The 22,084-nt window shown below is 41.8% G+C and overlaps 1 protein-coding gene across 1 annotated transcript in view; it reads right to left on the bottom strand.

The window, feature by feature from the left end:
- gdpd4a (glycerophosphodiester phosphodiesterase domain containing 4a) overlaps positions 1-22,084 on the bottom strand; it is a 39,252-nt gene that overhangs the window by 11,404 nt on the left and 5,764 nt on the right. Inside the window, exons 2-10 of the mRNA XM_028574025.1 lie at positions 14,462-14,545; positions 12,007-12,112; positions 11,118-11,221; positions 10,578-10,671; positions 6,582-6,641; positions 6,374-6,472; positions 5,182-5,275; positions 1,397-1,542; positions 1,215-1,297 (exon numbers count right to left, since the gene is read on the bottom strand). Of these exons, the coding sequence (XP_028429826.1) occupies positions 1,215-1,297; positions 1,397-1,542; positions 5,182-5,275; positions 6,374-6,472; positions 6,582-6,641; positions 10,578-10,671; positions 11,118-11,221; positions 12,007-12,112; positions 14,462-14,545 (870 nt within the window). The remainder of the gene's footprint in view (positions 1-1,214; positions 1,298-1,396; positions 1,543-5,181; positions 5,276-6,373; positions 6,473-6,581; positions 6,642-10,577; positions 10,672-11,117; positions 11,222-12,006; positions 12,113-14,461; positions 14,546-22,084) is intronic.

The raw sequence follows: 22,084 nt of genomic DNA on the forward strand, positions 1-22,084 counted from the left end.
AGCCACCTTGACAGATTAATTACACAGGAACTGCCAAGTAGCAACTATCATTCATGCAGACCACACACACACACACACACACATACAAACACACACACACACACACACACACACACACACACACACACACACACACACACACACACACACACACACACACACACACACACAACACACACACACACGCAAACACACACACACGCAAACACTAACACACACCGGGATCACCATAAGCTTGGGATTAGGCTAACCAGCTAACACTCATCATGAGTCATGCAGTGTTGCTAATCCCCCTGTTTTCAGGCTGTAAAATAGTGAGCTTTCCCAGCAGCTGTGGGCTAATGGGAGGGCTAAAGGCTAACTAGATTAGCATGGCACTCAGCCGCAGTTTAATGTTAACTGACTGGTGGGGGTTAAGTGTCAGTGGGGGGTCTGGGGCCTTGTTGGTGAGGTTTACTGCTGAGGGAGTTTTGTCCGGGTGAGAGGGATTGGCTACAATCTTTCCTTCCCGCCTCAGTGTCCTGGAGGCGTACAGGTCCTGGAGAGACAGCTGATTGCAGCCAATCACCTTCTCAGCCGAGCAAATGATACGCTGCAGTCTCGTCCTTAGCGGTGACAGCAGCGAACCAGATGGTGATGGAGCAGGTGAGGATGGACTCGATGATGGCAGCGTAGAAGTGCACGAATACAAAGACTGATCCAGAAAAGATGAACGCACAAAAAGGTGGAACATGCACAAACGCACCTTGAGGAACACCACAATATACAGTACAGGCCAAAAGTTTGGACACACCTTCTCATTCAATGCGTTTCCTTTTTATTTTCATGACTATTTACATTGTAGATTCTCACTGAAGGCATCAAAACTATGAATGAACACATATGGAATTATGTACTTAACAAAAAAGTGTGAAATAACTGAAAACATGTCTTATATTTTAGATTCCTCAAAGTAGCCACCCTTTGCTTTTTTATTAATAAGGGAAATAATTCCACTAATGAACCCTGACAAAGCACACCTGTGAAGGTAAAACCATTTCAGGTGACTACCTCATGAAGCTCATTGAGAGAACACCAAGGGTTTGCAGAGTTATCAAAAAAAGAATGAGAAGGTGTGTCAAAACTTTTGCCTGTACTGTATATACTATATATTTTCTATAATTTAGTATTACACAGAACACAGACACGTACACACAAGGGAGAGCAGTTGATACCTGATGGTAACGTCAGTCTCCAGTCCTTCTCCTCCAGCTTCCACTGCCTTCTCAAACGACATCACGGTATTCTCTGGAGCAAGCTACACGCATAAGACAAAAAGCTCCCAGAGTGAGAAATATTAAACATGCTAACCAATAGAAATGACAGACAGTAAAACACAGACTCCGTTCAGTCTCACCATTGGAGCTCCTCTGTGTCCGATGAGCGTCGGGGCAGGTCCCAGCGTTCCCGCCTCTTTAATGCAAGGTGAGTACATTCCCAGAGGGACCAAGTAGAGAGAGAACAGCACGGACAGGTAGAGACCTAGGACAGCCACCTGACGCACTAAAGAACACACAACAACACAACAAAATCTTACTGGGATGTACAGTACAGGCCAAAAGTTTGGACACACCTTCTCATTCAATGCGTTTCCTTTTTATTTTCATGACTATTTACATTGTAGATTCTGCATCAAAACTATGAATGAACACATATGGAATTATGTACTTAACAAAAAAGTGTGAAATAACTGAAAACATGTCTTATATTTTAGATTCTTCAAAGTAGCCACCCTTTGCTTTTTTATTAATAAGGGAAATAATTCCACTAATGAACCCTGACAAAGCACACCTGTGAAGGTAAAACCATTTCAGATGACTACCTCATGAAGCTCATTGAGAGAACACCAAGGGTTTGCAGAGTTATCAAAAAAAGCAAAGGGTGGCTACTTTGAAGAATCTAAAATATAAGACATGTTTTCAGTTATTTCACACTTTCTTGTTAAGTACATAATTCCACATGTGTTCATTCATAGTTTTGATGCCTTCAGTGAGAATCTACAATGTAAATAGTCATGAAAATAAAGAAAACGCATTGAATGAGAAGGTGTGTCCAAACTTTTGGCCTGTACTGTACATGCAGTGTAATTTCTAAAGTACCAGTACAAAGATTTTTGTTTTTAACGGCAATAGCTACACAAAGACTTTTGTTTGAAATCTGTGGATCAAATCATGTTTTATAATCAACTCTGCACAAACAAAACGCACACAAACAAATCCAAAAACCAACAGATACACCTCAATGCCTCTAAATACTGTATGGCCAAATTCAGGGTTACAAGAGTGTGCTGGAGTAATCAGGATGAGACATAGTAGCCTAAATCTTTTCTGATAGGATCAACATGGTGGTCTGGTGCTAAACAGCAGCCATATGGGCAAAAGGCAGGATGGAGGCTGTCTGGTTAGGAGCAAATCCGCCCGGGAAAGTCTTTTATAGAACCATCTTGACCAATATTAATGTTTTTTTCTAGATAATTGCTCAAACAACTGGAAACATGGGCTGGAACGTCCATTCATAAAATATTATAAAGTAATATATACCAACTAATATATATCACACTCATTGTTGGATTATATAAAACATCTAAAAAATGTCTTTAGTTTGTCCAATCACCAGGTTTAAAAAAACTGTTTCAAATGTAACCACACATCTCCACATCATTGCTAACATGAAGAGCAATTCAAAACAATTAAATTATTATCGAAAGAGAATATAAAAACTAAACAGAATAGCTAAAATAGAATAGGACAGGTGTGAAATGCAAAAAGAAAAGTTACGGTGTAGTTGAAGAAATGAACAATTAAAAAGGTAAGTGGAGTGACAGTTCGTCATCAAATTTAACTAGAAAAGAAACACTTTTTATAATCGATGCTATTGGCGTCCAGCCTCAAAGATAGTTTACATTTAAGTTGGTCAGGTTTTAAAGGAATACGCCACCGTTTGTTGAAATAGTTCTTATCCTGGTCTACCCTGGCTGTAGAGAGGTGAGCCAACGCACTCTTTTTGTCTCAGTGCAAGTAATTAGGTTGTTTTTTTTGTCTTTTGTTGGCTCACTTTTACTCACAACATGCTAACCGGCAACATAGGATTCCATTCACTATGCTAAGCTAACTAGCGGCAGCGCTGCCGGTGTTGCATCGTACTAAAACGATGCATGCACAAAAGATGCATTGGCCCACCTATCTACAGCTAGGGGAGACCCCACCTATCTACAGCTAGGGGAGACCCCACCTATCTACAGTTAGGGGAGACCCCACCTATCTACAGCTAGGGGAGACCCCACCTATCTACAGCTAGAGGAGACCCCACCTATCTACAGCTAGGGGAGACCCCACCTATCTACAGCTAGAGGAGACCCCACCTATCTACAGCTAGGGGAGACCATGATAAGCCCTATTTCACCTATCTACAGCTAGGGGAGACCATGATAAGCCCTATTTCAACAAACGGTGGCATATCCCTTTAAAAGAAGTGAGGATTGCGGTGGACCTGCAGTTTTCTGGGAGTTTGTTCCAGATATGCGGTGCATGAAAGCGAAGCGCTGCTTCTCCGTGTTTAGTCCTGACTCTGGGGACAGAAAGAAGAGCTCTCCCAGACCACCTGAATGGTCTGGATGATTCATAATGTAGCAGCAGATCAGAAATGTATTTTGGCCCCTTAACCAATCAAGGCGAGAAGTTAAACAACTGGGGGTCAGCAGATTGTTTTAGGGGGTGTTTCAATCTGAAACTTTTACTGAAGAAGTTTTGTCCCATATAGCGGACTTATACTTTTATTATAGCATGGTTATCTGTTTATTGCACTAAAACACACAGGGTGAAAGAATAACAAGGGCTCATTGATTGTTGCGACCGTTACTGCAATAAAATAAATCACTGACAAGGTGAAAACTGTTAACGCTCTTAAATCAACATACTGTAGAGTGACAGTATGCTGATTAACTTCCCCGGCCTACTGCAGGTCACCAGAGCATTAAAAGAAAGAGACAGAGAAAGAAGGCTAGAAATCAGTCCTTACAGAAAAATGCGAATTAAGTTTTTTTGTGATTGTTGCGGGGAAAAAATCCTTGATTATGCGACACGTTATCTTAAAAAATGCGATGGAATATGCTCTATATTATTAAATTATGCAATTTTATACGATGAAATTGCGGGAACTTGCAAAAATTGCGGTTTGATGAAAAAGCAAATGAAATGAAATGAAAATGAAAATGGCTGCTCTTGTGTGAAGTAAATGCAACATTTTTCAACTTTCTGCGAAAGATATATTATGGGACTTTTTTGCAACGAAAATGCGGGGGTTACGAACTCGTGTAAACCCCGCATATTTTGCGTGGAAATAGGCAATTTATGCGGCGAAAGTGCAGCGTATTTGAAAAAAATGCGTTTTTGTGGAGGGACTGAGAAATGTCAACAGGTGCGTTTTCCTCTTACTCCTATGTGTGTTTTTTTCTGGTTGTCAAGACTAAAAAGAAAATCTGTATGTGGGTGTACATAAGTCATTTACATGTGGTATGTCTAGTCTTTGTATTCTATTTTTTAAATAATCTTAACAGGTCTGTTTCCACCTTAACCCAGTATCAATAAAACTACAAAACTAACCCATCCACTCTTCCTTCAGGACTTCACATCCAGGCTTGGGTGGCTGTTCAATACAGCAGATCAGCTATATTACATCCTGTGCTGGGCAAATCTCTCTCTTTCTCTCTCTCTCTCTACCTCTACTGCCAGAAGAGACCCCCTGACATGACTCAGCATCACTCTACCCTGCTGAATCACCAAGGCAACCAGGGACAGTACCCATGGAGACCAAAGAAAGACGCAGAGGGACATACAGGTCAAAGTCAAATCACTGAAGAGGAACAGGCATTTAGACACAATGCACGCCAGACAGACTGACCCAAAGAAATTAAATAAAAAAATGAATAAAAGAAGACAGAAGCATCAGAGAGACAAAGAGAAGAGTGCGAGTAGAAAAATGAGGCATTGATTTTCTGTTAGGAGGAAGTAGAGACAAAGAAGGATGGTAGTGGGTTCTACAGCTGTATAATCCATGCCAGTCTTAATACAGAGAGCCAAAACCCACCTCACTTCCTACAGTATGTTGGCTGACAAAGATACACACTCATCAGCTTTTCCTTACCTTTCTTGTTCATGCGAAAGAAATGCAACGCTATTGGCCAGGACAGAATCACCATTAGTAAGACTGCAGCCACATGGAGGAAAGGTGCTGTCACCTGAAAGATCAAATTACAAAATTACACAAATTACGGTACAATACAAAATAAACCAAAAGTCTCCCCCTGGTGTGCCTCTCATGCTACGTTTACACGTGGCCGGCTATTTTCATAAACTGACATTTCAACCTCTTTGTTTTCAAAAAAAACATCGTGCACAGCTGTCAGTTTTCAGTAAAGTGTTTGTTTACATGTAGCCGTGTATATATATGCCGTCAATGCAGTCAAGAGAACGCCAAACCTGTAGGTGGCGGTGTAAACGAGAAGCCACGTTAGCCAATCAGAATCCCGTAAATAGCAACAACAGCAACCAATCACTTTCTCTCTCTGTCGGTACACGATCCGTTCTGCACATGCGCAAGATAATCCTGTTTAACCGAGGCTACGACCTGCACAATCTGTTCCACGCTAGCCTATGGCTAGCCTCCACTGGGAAGCTAACGTTAGCTTAGCTAACATTTAATTTGGCTAACCGCTAGCTGACAGTCTAAAATAACGTTAAGTCAAACTTAATGGGAAAAGCAGGCTACAGCTAAATTAAGACTTTACAGTAATAACAATAAAGACAAGTATTGAGTGATTGTATTTTAAATGAGCACAAGTAAAGTAGAACTGACGTAACAGCTGTTATATATGTTAACGTTTGTTTTCAAGTTTTATTTTGAGGGTCTTTTAAAAGTTATTACATGCTGTCTAAGCTAGCGGTTAGCCGAATTAGCTGTTAGCTAAACTAACGTTAGCTTGGCTGTCGACCGGAAGCGTGGAACGGATCGTGCAGTGTCATAAATCCTCGTACAACAGCGCATGTGCAAACATTTTGCGCATGTGCAGAACGAATCGTGCAGGCAGAACAGATCGTGTACCGACACTCTCTTCTCCCTCGGCTGCCTAAACCTCCGTTTATCTCAGTTTACGTGCAAACAAAGATTTCAAAAATCTCCACTCTGGCCGGAGTTTTTAGAAAGACTCGTTTTCAGAGGAGAATTCTCCGTTTGCGTGTAAACGAAGGGCACAAACGAAGGAAAATGTCTCTGTTTGTAAAAAAATAACCATGTACGTGTAAACAGGGTCTCAGCTGGTGTGTCAGGATTGACTGACCTGCAGGGAAAGAAGGAGAGTCTTCCATTCTTTGCTCCAAATGTCGGACAAGATGGCGGTGGCTGTGACGGAGAACGCCAATGCCACCATGATGCCAGTCTGATGCAAACACAGAAGGACGAGAAAACACGAAATATGACATCTTATAACAAGGGGGAACACATCCATTTTTATGTTTATGTATAGGGAGTATTGTTATCAGTGTTACCTTGTGGCTCCAGTGAAGGTAGAGCCTCTGACCCTCAGAGAGCAGACACACTGCCAGCACCTGAACAATAATAAGATAATCATCAAGAACTGTAACATAAAGCTGCTCCACGTAACACTCCTACGAGGAATTTGTATCGTTGGAAACTTAATTTAAATCACAAAAAGTAAACTATTAAATCACTGTTAATGGTTTTACTTTTTGGCATGTGTATATTTTTAATTTGCACCTTTAACAGTTATATTTCTGACACTTACTGTTAAACTTTTTATATTTCTGGCATTGTGTAGGCCTACATTTGGTTTTGTTTGCTTACATTTTGGGTCCAGAACCGACATGGTTTCTATTCAATTTCAGAGTGATGCTGACAAATCCTTGTTTATTTATGCCGTAGCAGCTATAAAAAGGTCCCATGGCATGAAAAATACACTTTATGAGGTTTTTTAACATTAATGTGAGTTCCCCCAGCCTGCCTATGGTCCCCCAGTGGCTAGAAATGGTGATAGGTGTAAACCGAGCCCTGGGTATCCTGCTCTGCCTTTGAGAAAATGAAAGCTCAGATGGACCAATCAGGAATCTTCTCCTTATGAGGTCATAAAGAGCAAGGTTACCTCCCCTTTCTCTGCTTTGCCCGCCCAGAGAATTTGGCCCACCCATAAGAGAGAGAGAGAGACATCATGGCTTTCAAACAAGCAAAGTGGAAGTTGGTCAAGGCCACCCCCCACCCTCCACCTTGCCCCCCCTCTCTCCTCCTCATTAGCTACAGACACAGAAATGGCACATCCTAAGGAAAGCTCATTGTGGGACTGGCTCTAGTGGCTGTAATTCTGCACCAAGGCTGAATTTTGGGAAAGAGACTTAAGATACAGTATTAGGGGACCACTAAGGTCTATATAAAACAGACTTCAGATACAGTATTAGGGGACCACTAAGGTCTATATAAAAAAGACTTCAGATACAGTATTAGGGACCATTAAGGTCTATATAAAAGAGACTTCAGATACAGTATTAGGGACCATTAAGGTCTATATAAAAGAGACTTCAGATACAGTATTAGGGGACCACTAAGGTCTATATAAAAGAGACTTCAGATACAGTATTAGGGGACCACTAAGGTCTATATAAAAGAGACTTCAGATACAGTATTAGGGGACCACTAAGGTCTATATAAAAGAGACTTCAGATACAGTATTAGGGGACCACTAAGGTCTATATTAAAATATGTTAAAAATGTCCTCTGGTCTGTTAGTACTTGTTTACTTTCTATAATCAACCACTCTCTGCAAACCGGTTGTGTCCCATTGTATTTCAAACATGCAGTGGTTCAGCCACTTTTAAAGAAAACAAATCTGGATCCCTCAATTCCCACAAACTATAGGCCAATCTCCAAGACGCCTTTTATCTCCAAAACTTTAGAAAAGGTTGTAGCTAATCAACTCTCTGCTGTTTTAACCACTCATAATATTCTAGACCCATTTCAATAGGGCTTCTGTCAGAAACACTCTACAGAAACCGCTCTTCTTAAAGTATCTAATGATCTAATGATGTCTTCTGATGCGGGGAAATGTTCTGTTCTGGTACTGTTGGACATTGCACCTCCTATCTCACAGATAGAACCTATTCAGTGTCACTAGGCCCCTATTCCTCTGAAAACGCGGCTCTATCCTGTGGGGTGCCACAGGGCTCTGTGTTGGGTCCAATTTTATTTACATTGTATATGTTTCCCCTAGGCCACTTAATTAGGCAATTTGGAGATATAAGTTATCATTTCTAGGCTGATGACATCCAGCTGTATGTCTCTTTTAAGCCAGAGGAAATCAACAAAGTGTCTGCATTGCTTAATTGCTTGTCCTCCATTAAGGATTGGTTGGCAAACAATTTCTTGCAGCTTAATGAGGCTAAGACCGAAGTCCTTATTGTCGCTCCGGATACTACAGCCTCCAAAGTTATTAATCTTCTGGGGTCCCTTTCTTCAGTGGTACAGTCCAATCTTAGAAACCTTGGTGTTATATTTGATCAGAATATGTTTCTTGAACAACATGTCAGGTCTCTGTCCCGTACATGTTTCTTCCAACTGAGCAACATTGCTAAACTCAGGACCATGGTATCACAAGGGGAACTTGAGATGATCATTCATGGTTTTGTTTCATCACGACTTGATTACTGTAACTCTATTTTCACCTGTCTTAGCAAGTCATCCCAGGAACGTCTGCAACTAGTGCAAAATTCTGCTGCTAGGCTGTTGACCAGGTCCAACAGAATGTCACACATCACTCCTGTGTTATCCATGTTACATTGGCTTCCAATAAAGCTCAGGATCCAATTTAAGGTTCTAGTTCTGACATATAAAGCATTGCATGGTCAGGCGCCTGTTTATATCTCTGACCTGCTCCAGCCGTACATCACTACCAGGTCACTCAGGTCCTCTGACCAGGGACTACTGGTGGTCCCTCGCACTCGTTTAAAGACTAAAGGTGACCGTTCTTTCGAATTTTGTTTGTAATTTTGGGGGTTTTTGAACACTCACTCAAACTGCATTTATTGTTACTTACTTACTTACTATATAAAAGAGACTTCAGATACAGTATTAGGGGACCACTAAGGTCTATATAAAAGAGACTTCAGATACAGTATTAGGGGACCACTAAGATCTATATAAAAGAGACTTCAGATACAGTATTAGGGGACCACTAAGATCTATATAAAAGAGACTTCAGATACAGTATTAGGGGACCACTAAGGTCTATATAAAAGAGACTTCAGATACAGTATTAGGGGACCACTAAGGTCTATATAAAGAGACTTCAGATACAGTATTAGGGGACCACTAAGGTCTATATAAAAGAGACTTCAGATACAGTATTAGGGGACCACTAAGGTCTATATAAAAGAGACTTCAGATACAGTATTAGGGGACCACTAAGATCTATATAAAAGAGACTTCAGATACAGTATTAGGGGACCACTAAGGTCTATATAAAAGAGACTTCAGATACAGTATTAGGGGACCACTAAGGTCTATATAAAAGAGACTTCAGATACAGTATTAGGGGACCACTAAGGTCTATATAAAAGAGACTTCAGATACAGTATTAGGGGACCACTAAGATCTATATAAAAGAGACTTCAGATACAGTATTAGGGGACCACTAAGGTCTATATAAAAGAGACTTCAGATACAGTATTAGGGGACCACTAAGGTCTATATAAAGAGACTTCAGATACAGTATTAGGGGACCACTAAGGTCTATATAAAAGAGACTTCAGATACAGTATTAGGGGACCACTAAGGTCTATATAAAAGAGACTTCAGATACAGTATTAGGGGACCACTAAGATCTATATAAAAGAGACTTCAGATACAGTATTAGGGGACCACTAAGGTCTATATAAAAGAGACTTCAGATACAGTATTAGGGGACCACTAAGGTCTATATAAAGAGACTTCAGATACAGTATTAGGGTACCACTAAGGTCTATATAAAAGAGACTTCAGATACAGTATTAGGGGACCACTAAGGTCTATATAAAAGAGACTTCAGATACAGTATTAGGGGACCACTAAGGTCTATATAAAAGAGACTTCAGATACAGTATTAGGGGACCAATAAGGTCTATATAAAAGAGACTTCAGATACAGTATTAGAGGACCACTAAGGTCTATATAAAAGAGACTTCAGATACAGTATTAGGGGACCACTAAGGTCTATATAAAAGCATCCAAAAAGCAGCATGTCATAGGACCTTTAAGAAAACTTGTAGAGTTTTTGTCTCTGAGGAGAAACTTTGTTGATGCAGATTTCTTGTTCACATCATATTTCAATTATTCTGTATCATCAACAACACTGACTACCTCTGTAGCAAAGCTGCAAATAGCGTTTGATCAGACATCTGAGATATTTGTTTGCTTCTTTTTGTTGTGTTAACTAGATGTGATATTCCATCTCTGCGCAAGTGCTTAACGTACACAGGTTAAAATCCTATCAGTGTTCGTACCAATAGTAAGGCGATGTATGTGAAGAGAGCAGCAGCAACAACCAGCAGGACCCGAGACCAGGGAAACCAGAAACCCAGAGTCCCAAAGTTAAACCTGAAGAGGTACAAGAAAAAATACTATCACATACAGTCTGCCTCATTTTGTGAATCAAGTTTGAGTGATGGTTTGGTCCCTTTATAAAATCACTTATTCATTTATTAGCGTGATCAATTCACTCATTGTGAGCAGGATTTACGAAAAAACTACTGGCCAATTGTCATGAAACTTTGTTGAGAGGTGTATCATGGGCCAACGAAGAACCCATTACATTTTGGAGTGGATCTGAATTATGGAGCTGATACTCAAATCATTTTTCACTTTTGGTAACATTGGCATTTGGCCTTGGTGAAGGACTGCCCTTTCCGAATGCACTTTATGTTATAACAGACCACCAACTAACGACAACTAAACCCTATCATGATGACAAGAAATGCCCTCCAAATCATCACAAAAAAACACAATCTAACCGGTGTGAGTGAGCGTGAGTGTGTGAGACCCACCAGTCAAAGTCGATGTAGTCGTTCTGAGCTTCACTCCAGAAATAGAGGAATAAAAAACTCAGGAAAAAGGTGACAATCAGGAGGCCAAAACTGCCACACTCCACCTGTAACACACACACAGAAGTCATTCAGTATGTTAGGTTTTTAACTTTCCAAACTACTCACTTCCACCCCGAGAGTCTATAAATATTTATCAAATATTATTTTGACTTATTTTAATAAGTAAATACTTTTAGCTTTAAATCGTCGCCCCAATGTTTTGAAGAAAATAAAGTTTTTCTATGTTAACAGGATATATTATATAATTGGACTCCCTGGTGCAGACTAGGGCTGCTCCCTCTTAGCGGATTAGTCAACTAATAGGTCGTTTTGGTCTTAGTCAACTTAGATTTCTTGATAGATTAGTCCATTAGTCATGTTTGATGCTCTTTTCATGTTGAATGACTTATTTCCAAGAAACGTACGAGCACATCTCTGGTAAACACAAGAATTAAAGTGGTGCTTTTAGCATGACTCTTTGTGGAGAAACTCAGATTTACAGATCTGTCGATTAAATCAACTGATTGATTAGTCGATACGATTGAATGAGTGTTAGTCGACTGAGAATTTCTTAAATCGAGCACAGCCCTAATGCAGATAAAGAGGAAGTCAATCCTATTACAGTACAGAGTGCATATGGAAGCAGTATATTTAGATGCTGACAGAGTAAATATGTGCTGATATTTTTCTTTTAAAAGGCAGCAACTAACTGACTGGGAGTCAGCAGGCTGCGCGGATGAAAACTGTCTGGGGAATCAATAATCTCTGCACGATCAGCGAACTAACCCAACTCAACTCACTGCTTATAGTGCGTGCGCGGGTGTGTGTGTGTGTGTGTGTGTGTGTGTACCTGGCTGCAGCAGCACTCTCCTGGCTGTGCCCGGGCTCTTTGGTATCGTCTCCATTGGCAACCGTAGAGGCCGGCCAGGCAGGAGACAAACGGCTGGTGTTCATACCTGGTACAGTCAATTAGAAATGAACCAATCACTTAAACATCAGTTACCTGAGTGGACGAAATGACACAAAACATGATTGAAAACACAGATAAAGACTTTGTCTATTTTAAACTGAACATTTTAAAGATTTTAAAGATAAAAGTTTTCTGGAAAACAGCAATCATCTAGCTGGGTGTTTATTTTTTATTTATCTATTTATTTATTACAGGGACAGTGCATATTAATATACATTTCTGTCAATATGCCAGTTAGCCAGAAGGCTATTTTTCATCTGCAGTCCCTAGACAGATGGTAAAAGTCACCCTAAAAGAGATTAAAATTACATATTTACATAACAATATAACAATTACAATACATTTGGTAAAAAGTACTGGAGCACTGGAAACTAAATAAACAGCGAAGTTTGTAGATCATCCTGAACCAGGACATTGTTTGGAATAAGCTTTTGCTGCTGAGTTTTAGGAGTTCATTTTCTGATCATTTTGAACAACTTATATTCAGTTATGGTGGTGGCAGAAGATCTTAAAGGGAGACTCCACCGTTTGGTAAAATAGGGCTTATCACGGTCTCCCCTAGCTGTAGATAGGTGGGGTCTCCTCTAGCTGTAGATAGGTGGGGTCTCCTCTAGCTGTAGATAGGTGGGGTCTCCTCTAGCTGTAGATATGTGGGGTCTCCTCTAGCTGTAGATAGGTGAGGTCTCCCCTAGCTGTAGATAGGTGGGGTCTCCCCTAGCTGTAGATAGGTGGGGTCTCTCCTAGCTGTAGATAGGTGGGGTCTCCTCTAGCTGTAGATAGGTGAGGTCTCCCCTAGCTGTAGATAGGTGGGGTCTCCCCTAGCTGTAGATAGGTGGGGTCTCTCCTAGCTGTAGATAGGTGGGGTCTCCTCTAGCTGTAGATAGGTGAGGTCTCCCCTAGCTGTAGATAGGTGGTGTCTCCTCTAGCTGTAGATAGGTGGGGTCTCCCCTAGCTGTAGATAGGTGGTGTCTCCTCTAGCTGTAGATAGGTGGGGTCTCCTCTAGCTGTAGATAGGTGGGGTCTCCCCTAGCTGTAGATAGGTGGGGTCTCCCCTAGCTGTAGATAGGTGGTGTCTCCTCTAGCTGTAGATAGGTGGTGTCTCCTCTAGCTGTAGATAGGTGGGGTCTCCTCTAGCTGTAGATAGGTGGGGTCTCCCCTAGCTGTAGATAGGTGGGGTCTCCTCTAGCTGTAGATAGGTGAGGTCTCCCCTAGCTGTAGATAGGTGGGGTCTCCTCTAGCTGTAGATAGGTGGGGTCTCCTCTAGCTGTAGATAGGTGGGGTCTCCTCTAGCTGTATAAAGGTGGGGTCTCCCCTAGCTGTAGATAGGTGGGGTCTCCTCTAGCTGTAGATAGGTGGGGTCTCCCCTAGCTGTAGATAGGTGGGGTCTCCTCTAGCTGTATAAAGGTGGGGTCTCCCCTAGCTGTAGATAGGTGGGGTCTCCTCTAGCTGTAGATAGGTGGGGTCTCCTCTAGCTGTAGATAGGTGGGGTTTCCCCTAGCTGTAGATAGGTGGGGTCTCCCCTAGCTGTAGATAGGTGGGGTCTCCCCTAGCTGTAGATAGGTGGGGTCTCCTCTAGCTGTAGATAGGTGGGGTCTCCCCTAGCTGTAGATAGGTGGGCCAATGCATTTTTTGAGCATGCATTGTTTTAGTCCGGTGCAACACCAGCAGCGCTGCCGCTAGTTAGCTTAGCGTAGTGAATGGAATCCTATGTTGCCGGTTAGCATGTTGTGAGTAAAAGTGAACCAACAAAAGACAAAAAAACTACCTAATTACTTGCACTGAGACAAAAAGTGCGTTGGCCCACCTCTCTACAGCCAGGGTAGACCAGGATAAGAACTATTTCAACAAACGGTGGCGTATTCCTTTAAAACCTGACCAACTTAAATGTAAACTATCTTTGAGGCTGGACGCCAATAGCATCGATTATAAAAAGTGTTTCTTTTCTAGTTAAATTTGATGACGGACTGTCACTCCACTCATTGCGGTCTATTTTAAATAACAGTCACTAACACAAGTGCTGTCTTCAGAGCAGTGCGAATGCGTAGAACGGTACAGATCCACTCTATTTCTGTGGGTGAAAAGCTGGCCGATGCCCAGCTTTATGCAAATTAATCCAATTCCAATAGAAGTAGAGCACAGAGGAGACGGGGAGAACGTGGGATCCTTTTTCTGCTAGACGTTGCAAAAATGAGGGGAGGCGTCGAGACACCACGCGTCAGTCGTGTCGCAAAAGTGGATCTGTACCGTAAAACTGATTCCATCTCCATTACATTAAGGTGTAATAAGAGTCATCAGTGACTGGTGGTGAAGGGGGGGATGGGGGTGTGTTTTGTACCGTTGCAGCAGCTGCCGCCGCACCACCTTTAGCTTCCCCAGCTTCAGTCTGGTCACGAGCTTACTCTCAACCACAGCCCGGCATCACAGAGACAAAGAGGAGGAGGAGCAGGAGGAGGAGGAGGAGGAGGAGGAAGAAGAAGGGACAGGAGAGAGAGGATGGAAGAAGAAAAAGGAAGGACTGTTGGCCACCACACCTCGCCTGGAGAAGGAGAAGAAAGTTTGAATCAATTAAAAATGTATTTATAGGAAGGACTAGACTCAGCAGGACTCTGTGTTTGTGTTTGTGTGTGTGTGTGTGTGTGTGTGTGTGTGTGTGTGTGTGTGTGTGTGTGTGTGTGGTCCTGTTTTTTTGTCTTTTGGTCTGCTTACACTACCCAGAATGCAGATACTCTCATAGAAATACACACTGACCTATATTTGATATAATTGGAAATACACATGTTCTGTGATTTTTGCAGGACATGTGTTTGCTCAGGTGATTTCTAACTGTTACACACACAAACACACCTACATGTCCTATTGTAATGGGAAAAATTACATTTAAGCATAATTCCTTATATTTTTATGTTTTATTTCTACTTTAATTCTCTCACATTATTGAAAGACAGTTTATCTCAGTTTCTGCTTAAACTGCTGAGGTGTCCAGTCTGGAACATAATGTGAGCTGTTTGTCTGAACAGATAGGGGGCTACAAGGTCACCCTAAAACTCTCTAGTTTGTCCCATGCCAGTTAAGAAGTAACTGGGGGGTGAAAGTCGTACAGGGAGGAGGAGGTGAGATGACTCCCAGATGTCTCTTGCGTTTTCTCTGATTGTCTTCATGTGTATCAGATTGCCTGTCAAAATTGTAGCGTCATAATAATCCAAGTGTGTGTGTGCTGTCACTCTGAAGATGCATAATAAGCCTGGTGGTTCTGTTCACTCATTGGAGAAACTGACTCCACACTGGGCTGTGGCCTTTTGTGAAATCATGTTGCTCCTATATTTGCAAATATATATATATGTTTTTAATAAAATACAAAAACCCAACTTGGTTTTAGTCTCAGACTGTCTTATTTGTTTCAATTTACTAAACTCTAAAACCTCTCCCCCTGCTGCAAAGGAAAATTCCACTACACTATATGGTCGGTTTATGCTAATGTAATCCATCGTTCCATACGGCTCCCGTAATAGTGTAATTAGGCCAGCAGTCAGTAAGAAAACTCAACAGACACCAAAACAAGTCAGGAAACAAACCAGTTATTATTATTATTCCTGGGGCCAAATGCACAAAACTGTCGACTGACGACTAAAACGGTGTGTAAGCACAAAGAAAGAAATATGCATACTTATTCTTTTTGTCAGATTTTAAAAGCCTCACGTATACCTGATTCCATTTTTGGGCACACATGCACTTTTTTTTTTATTTGCACTCACACATCTCGCCATAAGTGGATGTAGAAATACCTTTTAAACATCCGTTTGCATATCGATACTTGTGTCTGTTTCATCACTCTAATACCTGTCTAAGAGAAATACTGAAAAGAAAGTGCTGCTACTGCCAGTGCCACTACAACTCTACTATGCATATATTCTTCTGTAAAAAAAACCAAACATTCAGTTTTGAATGACTATTCTGCTTTATACTAAACTAGTTTGCGTAGCCTAATGTTTGATCCAAATCCATGTAATTGCATTCTGCTCTGACAATCACCTTCTTATCTATTCTTGTATATAATAATCCATCAATTCTAATATATGGTGTGTAATTCACAATAACTGAATGTAATACATCTTGTACTATTCACTTTTGTTTCGTTTAGTTCTGTTTTGTCTCTGTGACCGAAGTGAAGTCAGCCACCAGCCGATTCAACCAGCCTTTGACATCAGATCTGTTACTATAAGTGCTGTGACAAGGATGGAGAGAGGTGGGGTAAAACAAGAAAAAGCCAAATGGAGTAATAAAACAGGGAGGAGACCACAAGATTACCATTAGGAGTCATGAAAGCTGTTATGCACAAAAACCACACACAATCTGCAGGGTAAGACACAGAGTACTCTCTTTACACTACGTCCCACACACACTTAAGGTATGGTAAGCAATGTTAATCCAATACACTTTTAGTCAAATTCAGCGAATAGCTCCTCACGGTCACCTGGCCCTGGCTGTTTAAATGGAAAACAAACCGAAAGGAGCAAACTAAAGGCCTGTTCACACCGGGACGAATTCCGCGCGCGACATTCGCCGACGTTTAACGCCTCGTGACTAAACAAAGGGCGCCAACGTGAGCGTGCACGCCGACGCGAAAAACACCACGCGTAAAAGCGTCATTGTTTTAAAAACGCCTCGGGTCCGTTTTTTTTGGTTTGACGCGCCGCCTCAAAAACTATCCGACCGATGAGATTGGCGCTTTTGCTCACGTGTCTGGAGCTTCTGAAGTTACAGTAAAACACAACTTGGGGGCACTCAAACACACAAAATGGTCTTGCCGAGCACACACGTACGAAACGGAGAAGAAGATATACGCCAAGTAGCGTCTACACTGCCGGGCAGTGTTGCCAAGTCCGCTTATTATAAGCGACTTTGGGCTTGTTTTTTTCTGTAAAAGTTTCTTACAAATATTTGGGCTTGTTTCTAAAGTGTAGTTGCTTATTTGGGCTTGTTCCCAGCTCCATAGTAAGTTGTCAAGCAGTCTTGCCTGTTCCCTCTGTCCCTCCCCTTTCCCCATACACACACAGGAGACAGCAGAGTTTTTTCACACCCACATCCTGCTTCTAATTGGCTCTGACCCAGATGGCAACGAGTAGTAGCCAATCAGAGGCAGAGCAGGTCAATCAGCTTTTTTCTGTTTAGGAAAACATCAGTGAGTGATGTTTAAATGGAAACGCGCGCGAGTCGCGACTGATGGTGACTGGACTGTAGGAGAGTTTTTGGAGCAACAAATGCCCGGGGCAAAGTGGGGCGAAATACGGGAAGAAATATAACAAAGACTGGGAGAAAAAGAAAGGAGTAAAAGAATGGATTCAACCCGTCGCGAGATAATTTCTCCTGTTTCTGGGTTATAGTTATTTAAAAATGGGATCTTCTGTAGTCCCTGCAATAATGAAGAATTTATTGAATTCAAGATGATATTTATTTGTGTGTGCAAATTTTAATTATTAGACGTTACTGTGTATATAATGTACTTGGTACATCAGTCTATATTTCATATCCCATCAGTTTTCTAATGTAAAATAATGTTAAAAGGTGGTTTAACTCCCTATTGTCCTGAAGTTCAGGGGGGAGAAAAATAAATAAACTACCATGTGTACAGTTTTGCAAAACTGCGCACAGTTTACCAATCTGTCCACATGGATGTAAAATTGACAATCTGTAGCCTACCCACGGATTGTAAAACCGTGCTCACAGTTTATTTTTCTCTTCCCGGAACCTAGGGAGGATCGGGGCAGGGGGGGTGGGGCTCCGTAGAATAAGTGGCTTGTTTTGGGCTTGTTTTCACAGGCCTGGTTGCTTATTTGTCTCGCGAGATCTGGCAACACTGCTGCCGGGAAGAAATAAGACGAGGAAGATGCAAGGCAAGATGAACGTAGAGCTGCTGGTCTCGTTGGTGTCGGAACATAAAGCACTTTACGACAAACGCAACAGCAACTACAAAAATCTTGACAAAAGAGAACTGCTATGGAGTGGTACTGCAGAGCAAATGGGCCTTGACGATGAGTTTCACTTCACTTAATTGTCTTTCATGTACACATTTTGTGACTTTTTCGCCACCTTGTGCACCGGGGTATTTCTGTTTTTCATTAAGCGCCATCTAATGTCAGGGAATGAATTTGCACGTTCACTCGGCTCATCGTCAGCGAAAATCGCTCGGGTGTGAACACAAAAAACGCGTTGAAAAATGCAGGCGAATAACGCGCGCCGATATCCGTCCCGGTGTGTACGGCCTTTAAGGATGTGATATGCGATAACGATATTACTTGCGATAAATTAACTGACATTAAAGATTCTGAAGGGGGGGGTTGTATTTCTTTGGCAGTTCAAATGGCAAAAATCTTTGCGCAGCATCGCTTACTGCACCTTTAAAGTGAAGTAATGCATTTTAAAAGGGAGCTCACATCAGCATAAAGTAACACTCACACACACACACACACACACACACACACACACACACACACACACACACACACACACACACACACACATACACACACAGAAAGAAATGCACCCACATACTGACATTTGAGGTGGCCGACAGGGGCAAACGCCCTGCAACTTTAGAAAACAACAAAATAAGTGACCAATCTGTATTCATATTGTGGAGCAATTTGCTCTTGAAATACAAAAAACAGACTATTTATAATCCCTCCCTGTTTAGTAAACCAGCCAATTTACCGTGGGATTTATCAAACTGAATAAATCCCGCCTGCACATAAAAACAAAACTGCTTTGCTTGCTCCATCGTGTTGTAAGTAAGACATCTGCTGAACAAGTTATTGTATTCATTAGAATGATTGCCGTACTGTTTAGTTCAAAAACATCCAAAACACCAAAGGAAGACGAGCCGACCAAACGCGAGCTTTTATTTTGAAAAGTCGAAGCTCGAGCACGGCCCCAGCCTCCCGGCTGAGACGGGAGCAGAGACTGTATATTACTAATATATTATATTATGTTATTAATAAGGGCATGAGACAGGAGTTCTCTTTTTACTATGCAGCCATACCCGACTCTAATAAAAAGGCAGAAAAGGGGTCATAAATCCAGCTGATTAGCTGTTCCCTCTAGAGGTCTGGAGAACTTCCGTTGTGGAATCTGGATGCAGCGTTTTTTTTGTTGCATTTGTTTTCGGGGTTTGTGTGCTTTTCTTTTTGTATCGTTTTTTATTCGGGGTTTGCTTTTCTTTTTGCATCGTTTTTTAATTGCAGCGCGTTTGTGTATTTGGTTGTGTTGTGTGTATATGCAGCGCGTTTGCTGAATGCTGCACATGTGTTGTCAAATTAATGAAGTGGTTTTCTTAATTTGCTTGTGTTTTGTCTATTTGCGTGTGTTTTCTGAAGTCGCAGGGCGTTTGCCCCTGTCGGCCACCGTAGACATTTAAGTAAACGCGAGATAGCTGAAGTCTTTTGGGGAAAAATGATGTCAGTCTGCAGACAGGTCGTGGAATTTATGATGTGAAAGGGACTTGTGAAAATGGGAAGAATGACTTGAGGAAAAGAAAGCAGGCGAGAGAGAAAAAAAACAACATCAACATCAAAAAGTGCATAAAAAAACATGGCGCATGACGGCAACTTTGTAGTACAGCTCTGGTTGGAAAATGTAATCAAACGCTGCACTTAAGATTATTTTTTGGCCATTGTTAGGCCTTTATTGACAGAACAGCTGAATAAATGAAAGGGGAGAGATAGGGGGGAATGACATGAAGCAAAGGGCTGCAGGTTGGAGTCGAACCACAGCCCTCTGCATCAAGGAGTAGACCTCTACATATGGGCGCCTGCTCCACCAACTGAGCTGTCCGGGCACCCAAACTCTGCACTTTTGAAGCCCTCTCTCCTGTGATCCCTCAGGAAATATTGTCCGGAACATGTGGTTTTTCTCAATGTGGTGCCTCCGCCCTCTACTAAAAATTTTAAACACTGCAACACACTCATTGCAGATTAAACACATCAGTTTGGCGTTTGGATTTGGGGGTAAAATAAACACGTATTTGTCAGTCCTGGCAGCAGGGTTAAACGGACGGTTTTATTATCAATTTTGCGCTTCAAGGTTGAGAAAGAAATGTCTTTTCAGGTTGTATAACAGGACTACTACTTCTGCCGTTAACACTACGTTCTCAAAACAACGTAATGCATTCTGGGTTGAATGTTGCTAGGCTACGGCAGGGTGTTGCATTCACGATCTGTACTACTTTGAATGTTTTAGTTATGGGGTGTAACAAAGCTCTAATTTCTTTGCAACTGCTCCAGTTTCCAAAAACCTTGTTCTACTTTTACAAAAGGACCGATTGTTGAGAAAGTGTTCAGTAAACAAAGTGTGCCTTTCTCCCCAGCTGAGACCAAGGACTCGACAATATTTGGGTCAAATACAAAAAAAAGACATTTATCATTGAGGTCTACTACACTCATTACATCAACAGATCGAGCTATCTATCGAGTCAGGGTAACACAGACTTTTTACTAGAACAGGCTTGAAGTTCAGAGGCTTCTAACTGGTCTTGCCATAACCTATATAAATGTGCAGCAAACTGAGCGTCAGCGTCAGTTCTGGCAGGCCAAGTAGTCAAGACGCCAACAACACTGTCTCATCAGCTGATCTGCTCCAGCTGAGCTGCATCAGCGCATCAGCTGGTCAACTCCCCTCGATGCTTAATGGCAGGGCGCCCGATTTAAAGCAGATTCAGTTTGTTCCTAACTGGTTGCTGCTCGCTTCTCTGCAGCCAGCCACCTCCCCGGCTCCACCTTGTCGTGTATAACGTGGCATTTGCTTTTATGTCATCGTTGCATCGGTCCATGTGCTCTTGACTTAATGGACCTGACAGAATTATTACAAAGCATGATCAGGGTCAAATATATTGTACACAAATTACTTAACACATTCAGTTGACTTAGTTGTTAAAACGTAAAAGTAAAACAACTGTATTTCGTAATATCTGGGTCAGTATATAGAATCAGAGAATAAGAGTTTCTTATTCAACTACTCCGGCTCTAGCCAGGTGTGATACGGCCATTGAAGCAGCCATATGTGCTGCTCGGCTCGTGCAGGTGGGTCTGTCCAATCTCCACAGCATCCCTACAGAAAACACACTACAACCTGGAAAGTCCAGGTTTCATTAAAAAGGTGCACTATGAGTTCCTGCATTGTTTCAGCGCGATTTCATTTTTGTCTCAAATCGTAGGCATCGCTCCTTGATCCGCTAGCTGCCTGCCCCCCTGAACACACCGTGAAAAATCCCGGTCTCGGGGAGACAACACAGGGGTCGTAAACATCAGACAAACAGCAGGTGCACAGGCTGTGCACCAAAATACAACAAACACGTTCCAGCCAATCACCGACAAAAAATGGATGGGGGTGGGCAGTGGGGGTTAGTGACAGTTACGGAAACATGGGGGGAGGGACGAGCTTGCTCTGTTAGGTTTGGAATTTACTTGGAACGTCAACAGAAGTGACGTCATGCAGGAACTCATAGTGCACCTTTAACAAGTGGTGCCAGTAGTGAAAGGTAAAAGCTTTGTTCAGTTTGAACCGAGCAGTGAGGTCTGAGACTCCTGGTTCATTGTCTACTGTTAGCTTAACAAACCGTTTGACTGGAGCAGTTGACAAGAATCCATCCTGAAGTAAGGAAACATTCAGGCCTGATGTACTGTATCTCTACTTTAAGTCAGTCTGAAAAGCATTTCCATCAGCGTTATGTTTTTCTGAGATGTTGAAACTTGATCTTATATTTTAGCATTAGAAGCAGCTCTCTGGCCTCAAATAGCCCACTCAGCAGTTCACAAACCGCAATAAATGCACCAACAGCAGGCTGGACGAACCACAAACGATCATATGTCAGTTTTTCAAGATTTAATAAAAAAAAAATATATATATATATAATATTAAATAAAAGGCTTTCTGGTTCAAATGTCATTTTCTAAATGGTACCTGTAGC

Source organism: Perca flavescens, chromosome 3 (genome assembly GCF_004354835.1).
Source record: "Perca flavescens isolate YP-PL-M2 chromosome 3, PFLA_1.0, whole genome shotgun sequence".
Classification (NCBI taxonomy): domain Eukaryota; kingdom Metazoa; phylum Chordata; class Actinopteri; order Perciformes; family Percidae; genus Perca; species Perca flavescens.